At 48.4% G+C, this 15,966-nt stretch overlaps 1 protein-coding gene across 1 annotated transcript; it reads right to left on the bottom strand.

Moving 5' to 3' along the window:
• IGFBP3 (insulin like growth factor binding protein 3) lies at positions 1-8,969 on the bottom strand. The gene is made up of 5 exons (XM_043463433.1): positions 8,394-8,969; positions 5,215-5,441; positions 4,618-4,737; positions 3,422-3,558; positions 1-1,388 (listed from the first exon to the last, which is right to left on the bottom strand). The coding sequence occupies exons 1-4, from the start codon at positions 8,800-8,802 to the stop codon at positions 3,433-3,435; spliced, it is 882 nt and encodes a 293-aa protein (XP_043319368.1). The 5' UTR covers positions 8,803-8,969; the 3' UTR covers positions 1-1,388; positions 3,422-3,432.
• Positions 8,970-15,966: the final 6,997 nt, after the last annotated feature.

Genomic DNA, 15,966 nt, shown 5'->3' with positions numbered 1-15,966 from the left:
TTTCTTTATGGTAAAAATTTTATTTACTATTTATAAATACATTGCAAGACAAACTTTTCAAAAATACTTTTTTTTCCTCAAAAACTTAATTAAAAAAATAAAGGAAAGCTAATAGGTAGGCGGAACATCTTTGAGATCCCTTTGTGTTCTCCAGGAGGGCTGTGTGCAGCGTGGATCCAACCAGAGGCTGCGGGGGGTGGCCGGGGACCCCTCCCCGCTCTCCTGCAGACTCGGGAGGGCGCCCCTGGGAGAGTGGCCGAGCCCCATGCACGAGCCCCCTCCCTCGGTCATGGCTGTGTTTATATTCTCTAGCAACGCTTACAACTCATCTAGGATTATCTAGTATAGGTGCTATCATACTTGCACGATGACGTATACACTGTGAACAGTCAGGAAGAGGGTACTCTGCGTGTACTTGTGACTTAGAAAGAAAAGGAGGAAGTCCAAGTGAACCAAGCAAGGGTGATTCTCTGTGCTCCCAGTGTCCCTGACCGGCTCCCCAGCAAGCCACTCGTCTTCCAGGTTATATAGGATGATTATTTTTTATACTGTGCCAAGGAGGACAAAAGGGGAGAGATGAAAAGAAACCTTTTTTGCCTTCAAGGAGCTTATCCTCAAGAATAAACTTGCCCTTGAATGGCTGAGTGGGAAAACACTGTTTTCCGCAGTCATCTGGAGAGCCAGGCTATTACTTGTGATGCCTCTGGCTGTCGCCCTGCCCCCTTGCCCCATGGGGCCTCAGCAAAGCCCGTGTCTTCAGAAAGCTGCCTGACAAGGGTCTGAAATCCCCGCCTTTGTCGGTTTCCAGAGTGCCCTAGAACATTCTTGGTCATTTTTTTTTTTTCAAACAAGATTCCACTTGATTCTCTCCACTTGTTTCCAAGCAGTGCAGGTCCCTTGAAGATACAAAGTATCTTCTTGGTCCAGGGACCCTGGCCCCAGGTGGGTGTGTCGGGATGCGCAGGCATTTAAGGACAGGGCGTTCCTCTTCTTGATGAGGCCTTGTCTCGTCGTACAGGCGGGGATGAAGCGAGTCTACATGAGCAACAGCTGTTGCTAAGGCATGAAGTGGAGGGTTGGCTGTGGTGAGAGGTGGGGAGGGTCCCAGGGCAGTGTGAGCTACGGCTGCACCGAGTTTGCGCTTACAAGTATTTTTATAGGAAGCAACGAGAAAAATCAAACTGCATTTCACTGACTACTGGAAAGATGCCAGGTTCACCATGTGGAAGAAAACTAGGCATTTCAAACATCTCTTTCTAAACTTTGGTTTAAAAAAAAAAAAATCAATTCACCACAAAAAGAAATAGAAGTCGAGGCTGTAGCCAGCTGCTGATCATGTCCTTGGCAGTCTTTTGTGCAAAATAAGGCATATTTGAGCTCCACATTAACTAAAACAGAAAGAAAAAAGAATGTGTTGAAATAAATCTCCCCCAAATCAAAAGGGCTCAATGCCCACCCTGGGATAATCAGGCATGACACCCACACATTTGGCAGGGTAGGGGCTCACCCTGCACTTTTTAATGAAGCAGAGAACTCCATGAGACGCCCACGGTGTCCACTAACATAGTTGCCCTAAAATTACAATTATTTTTTTTTTAACTTGCAAGGAAACAGAACTGATCACTAAAAATGACATTTTCTTCTGTTTACTTAAATTTGTCTTGAGACCATGAAATATTTTTCTCCCAATAGCTCTCAGTTATGAAAAGAAAACAAAGTGAAATATGATTTCATTCTTTCACACGATGGTTTGAAATTTCATTTTCATATTAGATTTTTTGTTTTTAGAAAATGATTCATTTATCAATGAGCTTGCTCAAAAATCCAGGAAATCACAAGTCAAAACCAGTCACTAGTTCACAAAGGAAATACCTTTCATAAAGCCTGAAAACAAAAGTTCAACAGAAAGTTAAACCAAAAACATGTTCATTGTTTCCATCCTTGCTAAGACCTGGGGCTGGTACCTGTTGCTTTGTTCTATGATGGTGCAGTGTTAAGTATGACTCATGGGCTTTAAGTAATACCATCTAATCTTTGATAAGATCTTTCATTAAAATTGGTATTTTATACTACAATCAGATATACTTTCATCTTATTGATCTGATTTTTCTGTGGCTCTTAAGAGTGTCACCAAACAAAGTATAACGAGGACAAGGTCAATTTTATGTTTGGTGGTGCTGCTGGTTTGGTCACTAAGTCATGTCCAACTCTTGCGACTCCATGGAATATAGCCTTCCAGGCTCTTCCATCCATGGGGTTTCTCAGGCAAGAATACTGGAGTGGGTTGCCATTCCCTTCTCCATTCATATTAGATTTATGTAAACTTTATATTAAAATGATACTAGTCATTGACTCGGGATAGCCGTAATGTATTTTACCAGAAAAAAAAAATGCTACCATCTTTAGAAACTCATTCTTTCAACAAGTTCTTTTGGATGAAAACAATTTACATGTGAAATTAAATGAACCATGAGGCTCATGGGGGAAAAGCTTAACTCTGGAAATCTTACACTGCATGTGTAAGAAGATTTAAGGGTTTTAAGTTCTTTAAAATGAAGCAAAGTGTCTCTTCCCAGGTGGCGCAGTGGTAAAGAATCCACCTGCAATGCAGGAAATGCAACTGATGTGGGTTCGATCCCTGGGTTAGGAAGATTCCCTGGAGAAGGAAATGGCAACTCATTCCAGTATTCTTGCCTGGAAAATTCCATGGACAGAAGAGCCTAGTGGCAGCATGCATGCGAGGTGTCTCTCAGACAACCTGGCCACAGACCCTCTTTCCTGCTCTTGTCTGGGCAGAGTGAGGGCTCTGTCTTGTGTGTGGGACTGTCCACCAGGCCAGTGCAGCTTCTGGGTCACCAGCCCCTGGGATCTACAGTGTTCCCTCCCACCTGTGCCCCTGTGGGTCCCTGGGATCTACGGTGTCCCCTCCCACCTGTGCCGCTGTGGATCCCTGGGATCTACAGGTGTCCCCTCCCACCAGGGCCCCTGTGGATCCCTGGGATCTACAGGTGTCCCCTCCCACCTGTGCCCCTGTGGATCCCTGGGATCTACAGGTGTCCCCTCCCACCTGTGCCCCTGTGGATCCCTGGGATCTACAGGTGTCCCCTCCCACCTGTGCCCCTGTGGATCCCTGGGATCTACAGGTGTCCCCTCCCACCTGTGCCCCTGTGGATCCCTGGGATCTACAGGTGTCCCCTCCCACCTGTGCCCCTGTGGATCCCTGGGATCTACAGGTGTCCCCTCCCACCTGTGCCCCTGTGGATCCCTGGGATCTACAGGTGTCCCCTCCCACCTGTGCCCCTGTGGATCCCTGGGATCTACAGGTGTCCCCTCCCACCTGTGCCCCTGTGGATCCCTGGGATCTATAGGTGTCCCCCCCAACCTGTGCCCCTGTGGGTCCCTGCCAGTCCCCAGGACTCACGTGGCCACAGTCTACTTGCTGTCCATGCTGTAGCAGTGCACGTCCCCTTTCCCCTTCACGTCGAAGCCTGGGAGGGGCTGCCCGTACTTGTCCACACACCAGCAGAAACCCCGCTTCCTGCCCTTGGAAGGGCGGCACTGTGGGCAGAGCACAGATTAAGTGAGACCTGGGGAGGCCCCGCCTTGGGGGGTCCTATCAACGGGGCAGGTGCTCAGCCCTCAGGATGGTTTCCTAGCATGGTCTCTGCTACCCTCAGAAAGCACAACTGATCAAGGCCTTGTGTGCACAGCGTGTGTCTGGGGGCGTGATGGGTGGATATGAGTGCCTCCCAAAATGAGGGGGCCTGGTGGTTTTGTGTCCCTCAGGGTCTTGCAGGGGTGGACACTAGACCCTGTTGGCCCTGCAAAGTCTATCTGCTGAATGGGGGAGGCATGACAATGCCCCATCTGCCCTGTGCCTGTCACATGTGGGTCTTTCAGAGGACGCCCTGAGCTGTGTATGTGGTACCTTCTCAGGATAAGTCTGCTGAATGAGTGATTAATAGAAATATACAAAAAGGCCACAGAGGCCTGTTCAGTGATCACTGAATAGGATGGGCCCTCTGATCGAGGCCACTACCACCAGCACTTTGAACACGGCCGTGCTGTTCTGTGATTAATTCTGTAGGTACTGTGGTTAAGAGCTGTCCCACTAAAAAGTCAGTTGAGACGCTGTTAGAACATGATCTGAAATCTACACAGGTACACTCCCTATGCCTTCAAATGAGCACATCTCCCATGTGCCTGATCCCGTACAGCCGGGCACCATCAGGAAGGCATGGGTGTACAAGGGTCCGACATGGGGTCTCAGAAGAAGCTTCCTGCCATAGGACATCACATCAGGCTTCTTGGGAATTCTCTACAATTGCTGATAAAAAATGTCGCTCCATGGTGTAATGCTAACATGTCCTGGTCCCTCCATGGCTAGTAAAGGGGTCCTGGGAGGCCTTACACTGCTCTGCAGGTTGGGAAGGAGACACGGATGGTGAGAAGACACCAGGGTTGAGAATTCATGTGAAGCCCCTCAGAGGTCTTGGGTGTGGTGGGGGGGACAGGGGCGGGAGCAGGGGCTGCAGCCAGAGGACTCGGGTGGAAGCCTGTTCCCTCATCCGTATCAGCGGAGGAGGGAGAGGAGCAAGCTGCTTGGATGGTGCTCACCTGCTTTTTCTTGTAGAAGCCCTTCTTGTCGCAGTTGGGGATGTGGATGCCCCTGGGGCTGAGCATGTTCAGGAACTTGAGGTGGTTCAGCGTGTCCTCCATTTCCCGGCGGCAGGGCCCCTGGGGAGGAGGCATGGGTTACCTGGGAACTCTGTGTCTGATAAAATCCCGTAACACCCAGGGAACCGACCACGTGCTTCTCGAGCATCTTTTGTCTGATTTAGTTGTCACCGTCCCTGTGCAGATGCCAACCACAGCCCCCTGTCTCTCTCATGATTCCCCAGGGCAAGCTACAGGACTGGGACAGGGACACACACGCCAGGACACTCAGAGGCCAAGTGAACAAAAACAGGCCAGCTTTGGGAGAACACCGCTCTGCCAGCGGAGGCCTGGAGGACAGTACACTGATTCTCATGGGCTCTCTGCCACAGGGGAGGGTCAGCATCCCTTCTGTAAGGAGGGGCTCCCAGCTGCATGGCGCATCAGAAGGACCACTGGAGTAACTGCTGGGCTCTTGAGTCAGTGGTGACCCTGTGACCTCTGGATACCCAGGCCAGGTGGCCCCAGCCCCCCATCAGCAAGAGGAAAAGCTCTCACGTATTCTGTCTCACGCTTGGACTCGGAGGAGAAGTTCTGGGTGTCTGTGCTCTGAGACTCATAGTCAACCTTGTAGCGCTGGCTGTCCTTGGCATGACCTTTCTTGATGACATCCATCTTGGTGTGGACGGGGTGGAATTTGGAGTCGGGCACCCGATGCGTGCTGGGGAGAGCCTGGTTCTCCGTGCTCCCCATGCTGTGGTCTTCTTCCGACTCACTGCCATTTCCTTGAAGGACAGAAGGAGGCACAGACTTGATGGTCATTGATAAATGACCATCTTTTCAAAATCTTACCATTTTGATCAAGTCTGATCCATACGGAAATGTGATTCAACAATTCCAAGTAAGTTTAGAAAAATACCACGGTAAAGTATTATTCCATAATACTACTGGTGAATGGTACTCCCTTGGCCTCAAGAAGTCATCTTTTAAAAATTAAATGTAACATGCTTCTACAACGTAGGTGCAGCTGAAGAAAACGCTTTTCATGCTCTTAGCTTTCCCGTATCTCTCACCCTTCACCAGGAGGGGGCAGACCTGAGTCAGTGAAGGCTCAGAGGCCCATTCAGACACCCTGTAGGGCTACTTCAGAGCGGGCCTCCTGGGTGTGGGACTTGTGGACAAGCATATCTTCGCCCCACCTGGACTTGCTGCATCAGAAGCACTCGGGTGACGGCAGCCTCTGGGAGTCAGCAAGCCCCAGGGATTCTGATTCCAGGCTGTCCTAAGTGCTACCAGGTAAAGGGCTTGATGGGGAAACTGAATTCTCTGCAAAGCAGCTTTACCTCAGGCACCTGGACTCAGGAGGCCTGTCTGGGAGTATTCTATATGGTGTTCACTGTCGCATTTCTCACTCCCTGTCCAGGCAGGGTCTGGAACACTCAGGAGAGCTGCACAGACCCCGTGCATCCTGGGGCACTGTCCTGGATGAGTCCTTCCTACCCCCTTTGCACAGGAGCAGAGGGGACAAGGACATCTCCACCTCTCAAGGCGTACAATCCTCTGTGCCAAAGAGCTTCACTCTGAAAAGGAAGCCACTTCCTGCAGATCTCTGACTGTAACCAAGCTAATGAAGACACACTTGCTACGGACATTGGAATGTCCACAATGTCACTGGAATTTCAAGGACTCTGACTAAATGCACAGCTGATGTGGAGCCAGGATGCTCTGCCGCTTTCTTTTCCTGGATGAACCTGGGATGTTAATGGAGAAGGGCCAGTAGAGGGCCCCTTCCTTTTGGCTGGTTCTGTGTAGCCACGAGACTGTCACAGGATGACTTCACTCTGACAAGCAGTGCCCTGAGGCCATCCTCTCAGGTGGGGCTCAGCTCACTATCTGATCCCGTGTTTACTACACCTGAGGTGCCAAGCGTACTGCTGCAGCTGACCTGTTCTCTACCCTCCTGAGAACACACCCATCAAGCTGGCAGCCTGCCCACCCTCCTGGAAGCCTGCCAAGGCTTCTGGCTCCATGCTCTGAGGAACAAATGCCTCGCTCTAGCTTGGAGAATGCTTCTGGAGGGTTGAGTAGGGTTGAAAGATACTCTGCTCTGTTGCAGAAACCCTGTTCTCTTCAGGAGGCTCTTTGGACAGGTGTGCTCATCGGGGTGTTTGGAGAAATCCCCATTCCCTCTGGTTTTGATTTCCTCACCCAGGAAAAGAAATGGTTCCTTGAAGAGAAGTGGCAAAGTTCCCAAAGGGTCTGGTGTCTGGGAAAGCACAAATTCATCCAGCTCAGATCCGATACAGTAAGTTTTTAATTTGGTTTCAATTTCCTTTCATCTTAGTTTTCTCTTTTCAGGGAAGTACTGGGCCAAAGGGGAATGCTAAGAATATGTAAATGAATGTATTTGCATTTCTTTTTCAAGAACTCTTAAGTAATTTCTTTTGGCTTCTTTCTAATGCCTGCTGACAAGCACAAAGAGAAACCCCTTCCATTTAAACCACAGATAATTGTCTTAAACTTTTGACTGTGACGTAAAACTACTTCTCCCCCCTCAAGTGAGTTTGAGAAGTCACTTAGATCTTTTTGTAATTTACCTATACTGTAGAGATCCTATGACAGTAATCATAATGCCTATTAAAGTCTGGCCCCAAACGGTAATACCTGTAACAACTTATAAGATCACTTTTTGAATTTCCAAAAATTCACAGTAATAGTGAAGTACACACAGCAAACGACCCAACTGCCCTGAGAGTCAAACACATCCAGAAATTCTAACAGTCTACTATAACCAGTAAATGTTTTAGGCAGTTGTAATTTTACCTTTCCACTAGTCTTGTAAAGGAAATAGCCTCACCTGGAAGAGGAAACCTGCACGGAGGGAAATTAGAAGGGGACTTCCATCCTTCTAGCCACGGATGTTGGGGCGGGGGCGGGGGGGGGCGGTGGCTAGCCTACTGTGCTCTGTCCAGTTGGAGGTTGGAGGTGGGGGCTTTTTCTCCTAGCCTTCAGCGATGTGGAAACTTCTTCACTCACAGGACTAAGGCTGGCTAAGCTTGCTTCAAAGTTAGAGAACCTGCCACCGCCAGAGTCACTTTTTTTCTGAACGTCAGGTTGTCCGGCTGCAGAAGATACCCATACCCGGTTCCCACCTCCCTGGTTTTGGGACACCCCTGGACTGGACATTGCTTTGCAAACTGTGGTCTGCGCATACCTTAGTACTTTTAAAGCCAGGTACCATTTCCTACAACGTGCCTGCCCACATTCCCGGTCCAAATGCACCCGTTCCCGTTCCCTGCGCCTCTAGGTCCGCAAGAATCGTCCGCGCGCCGATACACTCGTTCTTAGTTCGTGGGAAACCCAAGTCGGAATTGGGCCACACAGTACACGCCCACATTTCCGCGCGGCGCCTGCATGAATGGCCGGAGAATCCCCTCCGTCCAGAACCTCTCCATTGACCGCTAACCTCCAAATCTGCTCCCTCCCTCCCCAGGAAATCTAGAATCCGTTTTCGCCGAAAGAGCTTTACAATTTACAAGAACGCGCAACTCAAAGAACGAAGAGTAGAAGGCCTGTAGTGGAGGGTACCTCGGGCAAGCGCCCTCGCGTCGTGAGGCTTCAGCTTTCCCATGTACAACCCTTGGGGCGGGAAGAGCTACGAAGTCTCCACAGGGGCACCACCTCTGACCTTGGCCCAGGGTTGCGCTTCGGCAGCGCATCTGGCGCGGGCAGCTCACCTGGCGCGGGCGGCGCTGGCAGCAGGTAGGGGCGCAGGCGGCCGACGGCGCTGGCGTTGGCGCAGAGCCCGCGGCCGTCCAACAGCGCCTGTAGCGGGCGCGGATCACCAGGCGGCGGCTGGCAGCGGAGGCCGGAGCCACAGCGCTCGGTGTAGACGCCGCAAGGCTGACCCTCGCGCAGAGCGCACGTGAGACAGCAACCGCAGCCCGGCTCGCGCACCAGCTCGGCGCACGGGGGCGAGGGGGGCGGCGGCGCGCACTGGGCCAAGGCATGCGCGTCGCACGGCTCGCAGCGCACCACCGGGCCCGTGCCCATCGTGCCCGCCCCGGCTCGTGCCGCTGGCGGTCCGCGGAGCAACGCTAGCGCGGTCAGAGCCGCAGCCCAGAGCGCGGGGCGTGCCCGCAGCATGGCGCCCGCCGCGGGGGCCGGATGCTCGTTCCGCCGAGGGGCGCGGGGACTGGGAGGCAGCGAGCTGAGCGAGGCTGTAGGATCGGGGCTGGCAATGGTTGGCCCTCAGCTTGCAGTAGCTGCTGCGCTCGCATCTGGGCTGTCCGGGGAGCGCCGGCCGCTATATAGCAGCTGGGCGGCCGAGGACACGCCCCGGAACGGCGCGCCGGCTGCGGGGAGGGGGGCGGGGGCGGGGGCGGGGGCGGGCCGGCATAGACCCGGCTCCGCCGACCCGCGCCTAGCCCTGTGTTGCAGGGTCGAGTGCGGGGGCGCATAGCCCGCGGTCGCCCCGGCAGGCACCTGTTTCGCTACCGCCAGCCCGGCGCCCCCCCCGCCTCCATTCCCGGAAACCTGACAGCCCCACCAATCTGCAGTCCCAGGTGCCTCCGGCCACCCAGGCGTCTTGGTCAGCCCGGGATCTCCCGCGCCCCAGGCCACGCCGGAGACCCTGACCTGGGCCACCTCCTTGCAGACGCCCTTCACTCTCTGTGCCCCAGGCTGAGGTCGCGTCGAAATGATGTCAAGGAAACCGGTGAGCACAGCTCCTCACCGTGTGTACTTTGCAAAGCTTTGAGAAACATAATTCCTCGGGTCGGGGGGTGGAGGATGAATTTCTGAATGAGGATGCCTGATTCGCATCTAGGTCTCAGGGAGCCAAGGACTTGGGGCTTTACCACAAGCACCCCGCCCCCCACAAATGCGCGTCTGCACGTACGCACGTGGTCTTCGCTCTTTACAGATAGACTTCTCAATGCCATGAGGGTTTGCACTTTCCGGGTGTCTGCAAGTCCCTGGTTACTAAAATGGACCGGCGGCAAATGGGTCCTTAGAGGGTTTGTCAGAGATTTGACATCACGCTTGTCTTTGTTTTAGGTATCTTCCCTGATGAGCTTTTCAAATAAAGCTTATATTCACAACAAAAAATATATTAAAAAAAAAGTGCATTGCTGAAGCATAATTAATAACTGAACAATCCTTAAAATTGGTGATTTTCACTCTTTTTTTTCAGGCTAGTTTTTTCCAAGTTCCCAGCGGTGCGTTGAAATGGAGACTCTGGGAGTCTCGCTCGTCTGTGTAATCTGAACACTTCGCATTATGCTGGGGGGAGAGGGGAGGGGCGGCGGCATGGGGGTGGTGAGTGTGAGGGCACAGTTGCTCCCCGAAGTCTCTCGGCGAATCCGATGGGCCAGCTCCGTGTGGGTGTTTTCAATGGTGTCTGCTTTCCCCTTCCTTAGGTGACCAACAGAGGACGCCAGTGGTCCAGGATTGAATTGGGAATTATCAATACACTTTCAAGGTTCTTAAAAAGAGCCTGTGGATCAGCAGTGGCAACTCGCAATACCACCACGGGAGCGGACTCTCCTGGACGCTGCGGAAAATGGATACTCCCCGGCTAGGAGGACAGGCGGCTAGGAGGAGCCTTTTGCAGTTTGCAGTAGAAACATCAAATAAGGACCTCCTTGCATTCCCTCTTGTCCACAAAGGACAGGAGATAGGATGGGACATATCCCTTTTCATTAACAGAATTCAGTTGGCCTGATTATGATTGGTGATCGCTGGGGTCAGCCTGGTTTTCTTCAGCTCTAGACAGAAACCTCCCATCTCCTTCCTCCACCCTGGCCAGAGCGCTCCTGTGTGTGTGTGTGTGTGTGTGTGTGTGTGTGTGTATCACCATAGCTAGCCTCCTTTTAGAAATTGGAAAGGCCAATTTACTCATAGCAAATAAATAAATAATAATGGTAATAATTGAGGGTCTTTCCTGGTGGCTCGTATGTTAAAGAATCTGCCAGTAATACAGCAGACCCAGGTTTGATCCCTGGGTCAGGAAGATCCCCTGGAGAAGGGCTGGCAACCCACTCTTGTTTTCTTATCTGGAGAATTCCATGGACAGAGAAGCTTGGCTGGCTAAAGTCCATGGGATCGCACAGAATCGGACACCTGAGTGACTCACGCGCGTGCGCGCGCACACACACACACACACACGCACACATACACACACACGATTATTGAGGCTCTACAAAGGAGAAGAGATCAAAGGCAAACAGAGGAGGATTTTGCCTCCCCCAGCGCACAAAGCCACAGCCCCTCATTTCTGTCACCCACCCTACCTCACCCAGAATTGAGACTAGATTGCCCTGTTTATTGTGAACTGTGCCATAACCATTACTCTCTATTCCCTTTTTCCTGTACTGCTTCTGCATCCGTATGTCATCTGCTTTGACAGCCAAGAACAAGAACAGAGTCTCCAATTTCATTGGAAGGTTAAAGGAAACAAAACTTGCTCCTCAATAACTAACCATGGATAACTTTGACTGGTATTTTAGATTGCTTCTATATCAAAAGATTCTTGGAGTGGCAAGTCCACCTCTGCTTAGTACCGTGTTATACATGGGATGAGCTGGTCTTTGGTCAGTATGACAGTTTTTACCAGCATTATCATCTGAGTAGTGGACAAGAGAAGCCCAGGTAGAATGTTTAAGTCACCCTGGCCTTGCAGTTGGAGAAAAGGTGAGTGTTCTGCGAGGGAGTCCCTAGGGGGCGCCTAAGCGCCAGGATGTTCTCCAATAAACCAGAGACCAAGAAAACTAAAGGTTACATTGTAACTTCCAATAACATTCCACAACCACTTTTTATAGGCTGTCATGGCCTTTTTTTCTGAAATCTTGCAACAGGAAGTAAGTAAATCTGTGGCAGTGATGTGGTAAGAATTGTATTTCAATTTTAGTCATTTTTATTTGACAAAACTGCAGGGAACCACACCCCTCCCCACAGACCCCCTTCCTCCCCAATGTAATTGTTGCAGGGAAAACTTGGGGTCTTGAATGGGATAAAACTTAATTTTATGGCATAGTAGTTAATTTTGTTCAACTTTAATTAATCTGGAGTTTATGGTTTTAATATAAACTAGAGCAGTTAGTAGGAAAGATGGCTTTCCCCCTGGGGAAGGTACTTGGCATACAATTGCTGAATAATTGTAAAGTAGCAGACAATCATTGGCATGAAGGACCGGAGGCAGCATGGGACATTTCCTTTTCACTAACAGAGTTCAGCTGGCCTGGTTATGATTGGTGATTACTGGGGTCAGCCTGGTTGTCTTCACCTCATGACAGAAGACACTCATTTCTTGGAGCCCACTGCTTAGCTCCCAAACACCTTGTCTCCATATGACATCTGCCTCCCTAGCTTCTCTTCTGTCCTGCCACCCTACCATCTCTCTCCCTGCCTCTAGCAGCAGGCTCTCTCTTCCACATTCCAGAGGTGTAGCTGTCAGGTTTACCTGCCAGAGTAGGCTCTGAATAGAAATGTTCTAACTCCTAGAGGGGAGTGATGTTACAGACCTAATTTCAGGGATGGGTGCCATTCTGCCTAAAGCTTTGCCATTTCCCACTAGGAGATGTGGGGGTAGAGAAAGGGAACCTAATTTCTCCTCTATCAGATGGTAAGGCTAGGTAAGGCTCCTGAATTTATGGATGCATTACTGGGCTTCCCCAGTGGCTCTGAGGTACAGAATCTGCCTGCAATGCAGGAGATGCAGGAGATGTGGGTTTGATCCCTGGGTCGGGAAGATTCCCCTGGAGGAGGGCATGGCAACCCACTCCAGTCTTCTTGCCTTTAGAATCCCATGGACAGAGGAGCCTGGCGAGTTCAGTCCGTAGGGTGGCAAAGAGTCGGACGCGACTGAAGCGACTGATCACGCATGCGCGCAGGACATTACTACTGGGAAGAACACTAGAAATGACCATAACCTACAAATGACACCATTAAGAGTTTATCTGTCCTCAAACTGAGCACCTCCGTGTGCTGGCCACAGGGTCTCACAGGCTGTCTGGAAAGACTGATAGGGACCAGACAGTGGTGGGCGGTATGGCCTGGGGAATGCAGCAGAGTTTACTAAGTCTGTTTGTGACCCCTAGGATGAGGGGTACAGACTTTCCTATGGAAGGAGCTTCAGAGAAATGGTGGCATGGGAGTTGAGTTTAAAGAGGGGTATGAGCATGCCAGGACCTCAGCTCTGTGTACTGGAGGGATGAGGGAGGCCTTGGAGTGGACAGCACTGGTTGGCATGTGTCTGTCAGAGGAGGTGGACCTGTGAGGTCTGGAAGAGAAGAGAGAAAACGTCAATAAACTGAATTGAGAAAGTGGCCCTGGTGGCATTAGAGTGGGCCCTTCAGAGTTAGTCCCATCCTGCTTGGCTGACAATTTGGAAATGAATGGAAGGCTTCCAGAGAAAGGGCTTGGCCACGTTCTGAGCAGAAGACAAGCCTTCTGGGACCGCCCCCCTGCCCCCAACCCCAGCTCCCCAAGGGTTAGGGGTAGAAAGCCAGGTTTCTGTCCAGCACAATGATTCTGTGCCACGCCTTTTCTCTCCCAGGAGCATTGCTCTCCCCATGGGCCCAGTACCCATGTCCACACAGTCATTTACAGGGCAAGGCCTGTTTCTCTGTTCTGGTTATTCACAGTAGGGCAATTCCTATGTCTGTTTCAAATCCAGCTTTTGTTCAAGGCTGAAACTTCGGGAACAAAAAGGGAGGTTGGGACCTTGATCACAGGAAATCTGAATGTTTGCCCACCTGCTGACTCGTTCCTCCCCTTACTAGCTTCTGACCTGGAGCAGGTTCTGAAAGGGCGCTGCTGTGGATCTCATGGCATCTATGGAAGGGTTAACTCTTGGAGACAGTAATGCCCACTCTGTGGGAAGTTGAGTTTATTCCTGTATTCTCATAGCCACCTGAACAAACCTTATATTAGAAGTTTTATTCTCAAATGAATGCCAGCACAGAACACCTGCTCCCTCAGAGGCCTGATTCCTTAGTGCAAACGTTTGCATGTTTCCAGTTTCTGCTCTCTTTGGGGATAGTATGCAGTCTTCAAATTGTCCATGGGCATAACGGGGTCTTTCCCTGGCAAATAGGGAGCAAGGGAGATTTGGTGGGCATTTTTCATTCAGTTGGCACCAACATACATCCTGTCACCTCCCAGCCAGTGATCTCCTTTCTGTCACTCTGGATTAGTTGGCATTTTCTAGAATTTTCAGTGAATGGAATTATACATTATAGACCCTTTTTAGTCTGACTTCTTTTACTCAGCATAATTATTAATATTTTGAGATTTATCCCTGTTGAGGCAGGGATGAATAAGTAGCTCATTTTTGTTGTTGTTGAGTTGAATCCCATTGTATAGCTACAATCCTGGTTTTTTAAATCTGTTAACCTGTTGGTGTATATTTGAGTTGTTTTCATTCTTTGGCTATTAAACATGAAACTGCTATGAAGATACATATATAAATATTTGTATGGATGCAAGTTTTCAGTTCTCCTAGGTAAATACTGGTAATGAAATACCTGGATTATATTGTATATAATCATATATATGTAATATATATAATGTCATATATGTCCACTCATATATATTCATATTCATATATAGAATGTACATATATATATATATATTTGATGTTTATGAAGTGGACAAACTGTCAAACTGTTTTCCAGAATGACTATATCATGTTCATTCCCACTGGTAGTGTGTGGGAGTTCCACTTGCCAACATTTGGGATGGGCAGTGTTTTTAATTTTAGCCATTCTGTTAGTGAAGTAACAGTATCTCGCTTTGGTTTTAATTTGCTTTGCCTTAATGACTGAGGGTGTTGAGCATTTGCCTTGTGCTAATCTGTTGTCTGTGTATCTTTTCTCTTGCGAAGTGTGTGTTCAAATTGTTACCCATTTAAAAAAAATTGGGCTGATTGTTTTCTTACTGAATTTTGAGATCTTTATATATTTTTGGATATAATTCCTTCTCTACTGAGTATATGATTTACAGCTGTTTTCTCCCAGTCTGTGGCTGGTCATTCAAGGTTTTAACAAGGTCTTACGGAGAGTGAAGATTTTAATTTTATAAAGTGCAGTTTGTCTTTTTTCTCTGATAAATTATGCTTTTAATGTTGCATTTAAGAAATCTTTGGCCAATGTAAGGTCACACACAAAGAGTTTATCTTGTATTCTTCTAAAAGTTTTATAATCTTGGCTTTTACATTTAGGCCTATGGTCCGCTTGAGTTAATCTTCAAATATAGTGTGAGGTACGAATTGAAGTTATATGGATATCTTTATTTCCAGCATCATTTTCTAAGAAGACTATTCTTCTCTACTGACTTGCTTTTATGCCTTTGTTGAAAATTAGTTGTCTTTATATGTGTGAGTGTATTTTTGGATTCTTTGTTCTGTTCCATTTATCAATTCATTATGCCATCTGTATATGTCTATCTTTATGTCAGTATCATACTGTTTTTAATTACTGTAGCTCTATAATAATCTTAAAGTCATATAGTGCAAATCCTCCAAATTTGTCTTTTTTATTAAAAAATTGTTTTGGCTTTTCAAGTCATATAATTTTCATGTAAATTTTAGAGCCAAATTTTCAATGTCTCTGTTTATAAATACCACCAGAATTTTGGTTAGGATATAAATATTACCAGAATTTTGGTTAGGACTTCTCTGATTCTAGAGATCAATTTGGGAAGAATTGACCTCTTAACAATACTGAGTCTTCAGACTCATAAACACAGTATATATGTATTGACTTATTTAGGAAGTCTTTATTTTCTCTTAGTAATATTTTGTATTTTTCAATGTTTAAGTCTTTCATATGTTTTGTCAGACATATTTCCTAACTATATCATTTTTTTGGATGCGGTTGTAAATGATATATTTTTAAAGTTTACATTTCTAAGTTTTTATTGCTAGTATACAATTGGTATGGGTATATTGATTTTATATCCTGCAACTATGCAAAACTTACTTATTAGTTCTAGCAGTTCTATTGTATATTGTATCATCTGTGAATAAAGAAGTTTTACTTCTTTTTTTTTTTCCCAATCTGGATGCTTTTACTTTCTCTTGCCTTGTTACTCTGGCTGGAACTTCTAGTATGATGCTTGATTTGGAGTGGTAAAAGAGGAACTCCTTGTTTTGTTTCTGATCTTGGGGGAAAAGCATTCAGACTTTTATAATCAAGTATGATACTAGCTACAGTTTTTGCATGGATGATGGTTATCAGGATGACAAAGTTCTTCTCTCTTCCTATTTTGCACAGAGAGCATTTTTTAGGAATATATATTGACTTTGTC

Source organism: Cervus canadensis, chromosome 3 (genome assembly GCF_019320065.1).
Source record: "Cervus canadensis isolate Bull #8, Minnesota chromosome 3, ASM1932006v1, whole genome shotgun sequence".
Taxonomy (NCBI): domain Eukaryota; kingdom Metazoa; phylum Chordata; class Mammalia; order Artiodactyla; family Cervidae; genus Cervus; species Cervus canadensis.
This window is presented reverse-complemented; position numbering and strand designations above follow the sequence as displayed.

Coding starts and splice junctions, on each gene's coding strand:
- IGFBP3 (XM_043463433.1), bottom strand. CDS start 8,802: ATGCTGCGGGCACGCCCCGCGCTCTGGGCTGCGGCTCTGACCGCGCTA. Junction 5,442..8,393: donor GCCAGCGCCGCCCGCGCCAG/GTGAGCTGCCCG, acceptor CTGTCCTTCAAG/GAAATGGCAGTGAGTCGGAA. Junction 3,559..4,617: donor GCTTCTACAAGAAAAAGCAG/GTGAGCACCATC, acceptor CTCTGCCCACAG/TGCCGCCCTTCCAAGGGCAG.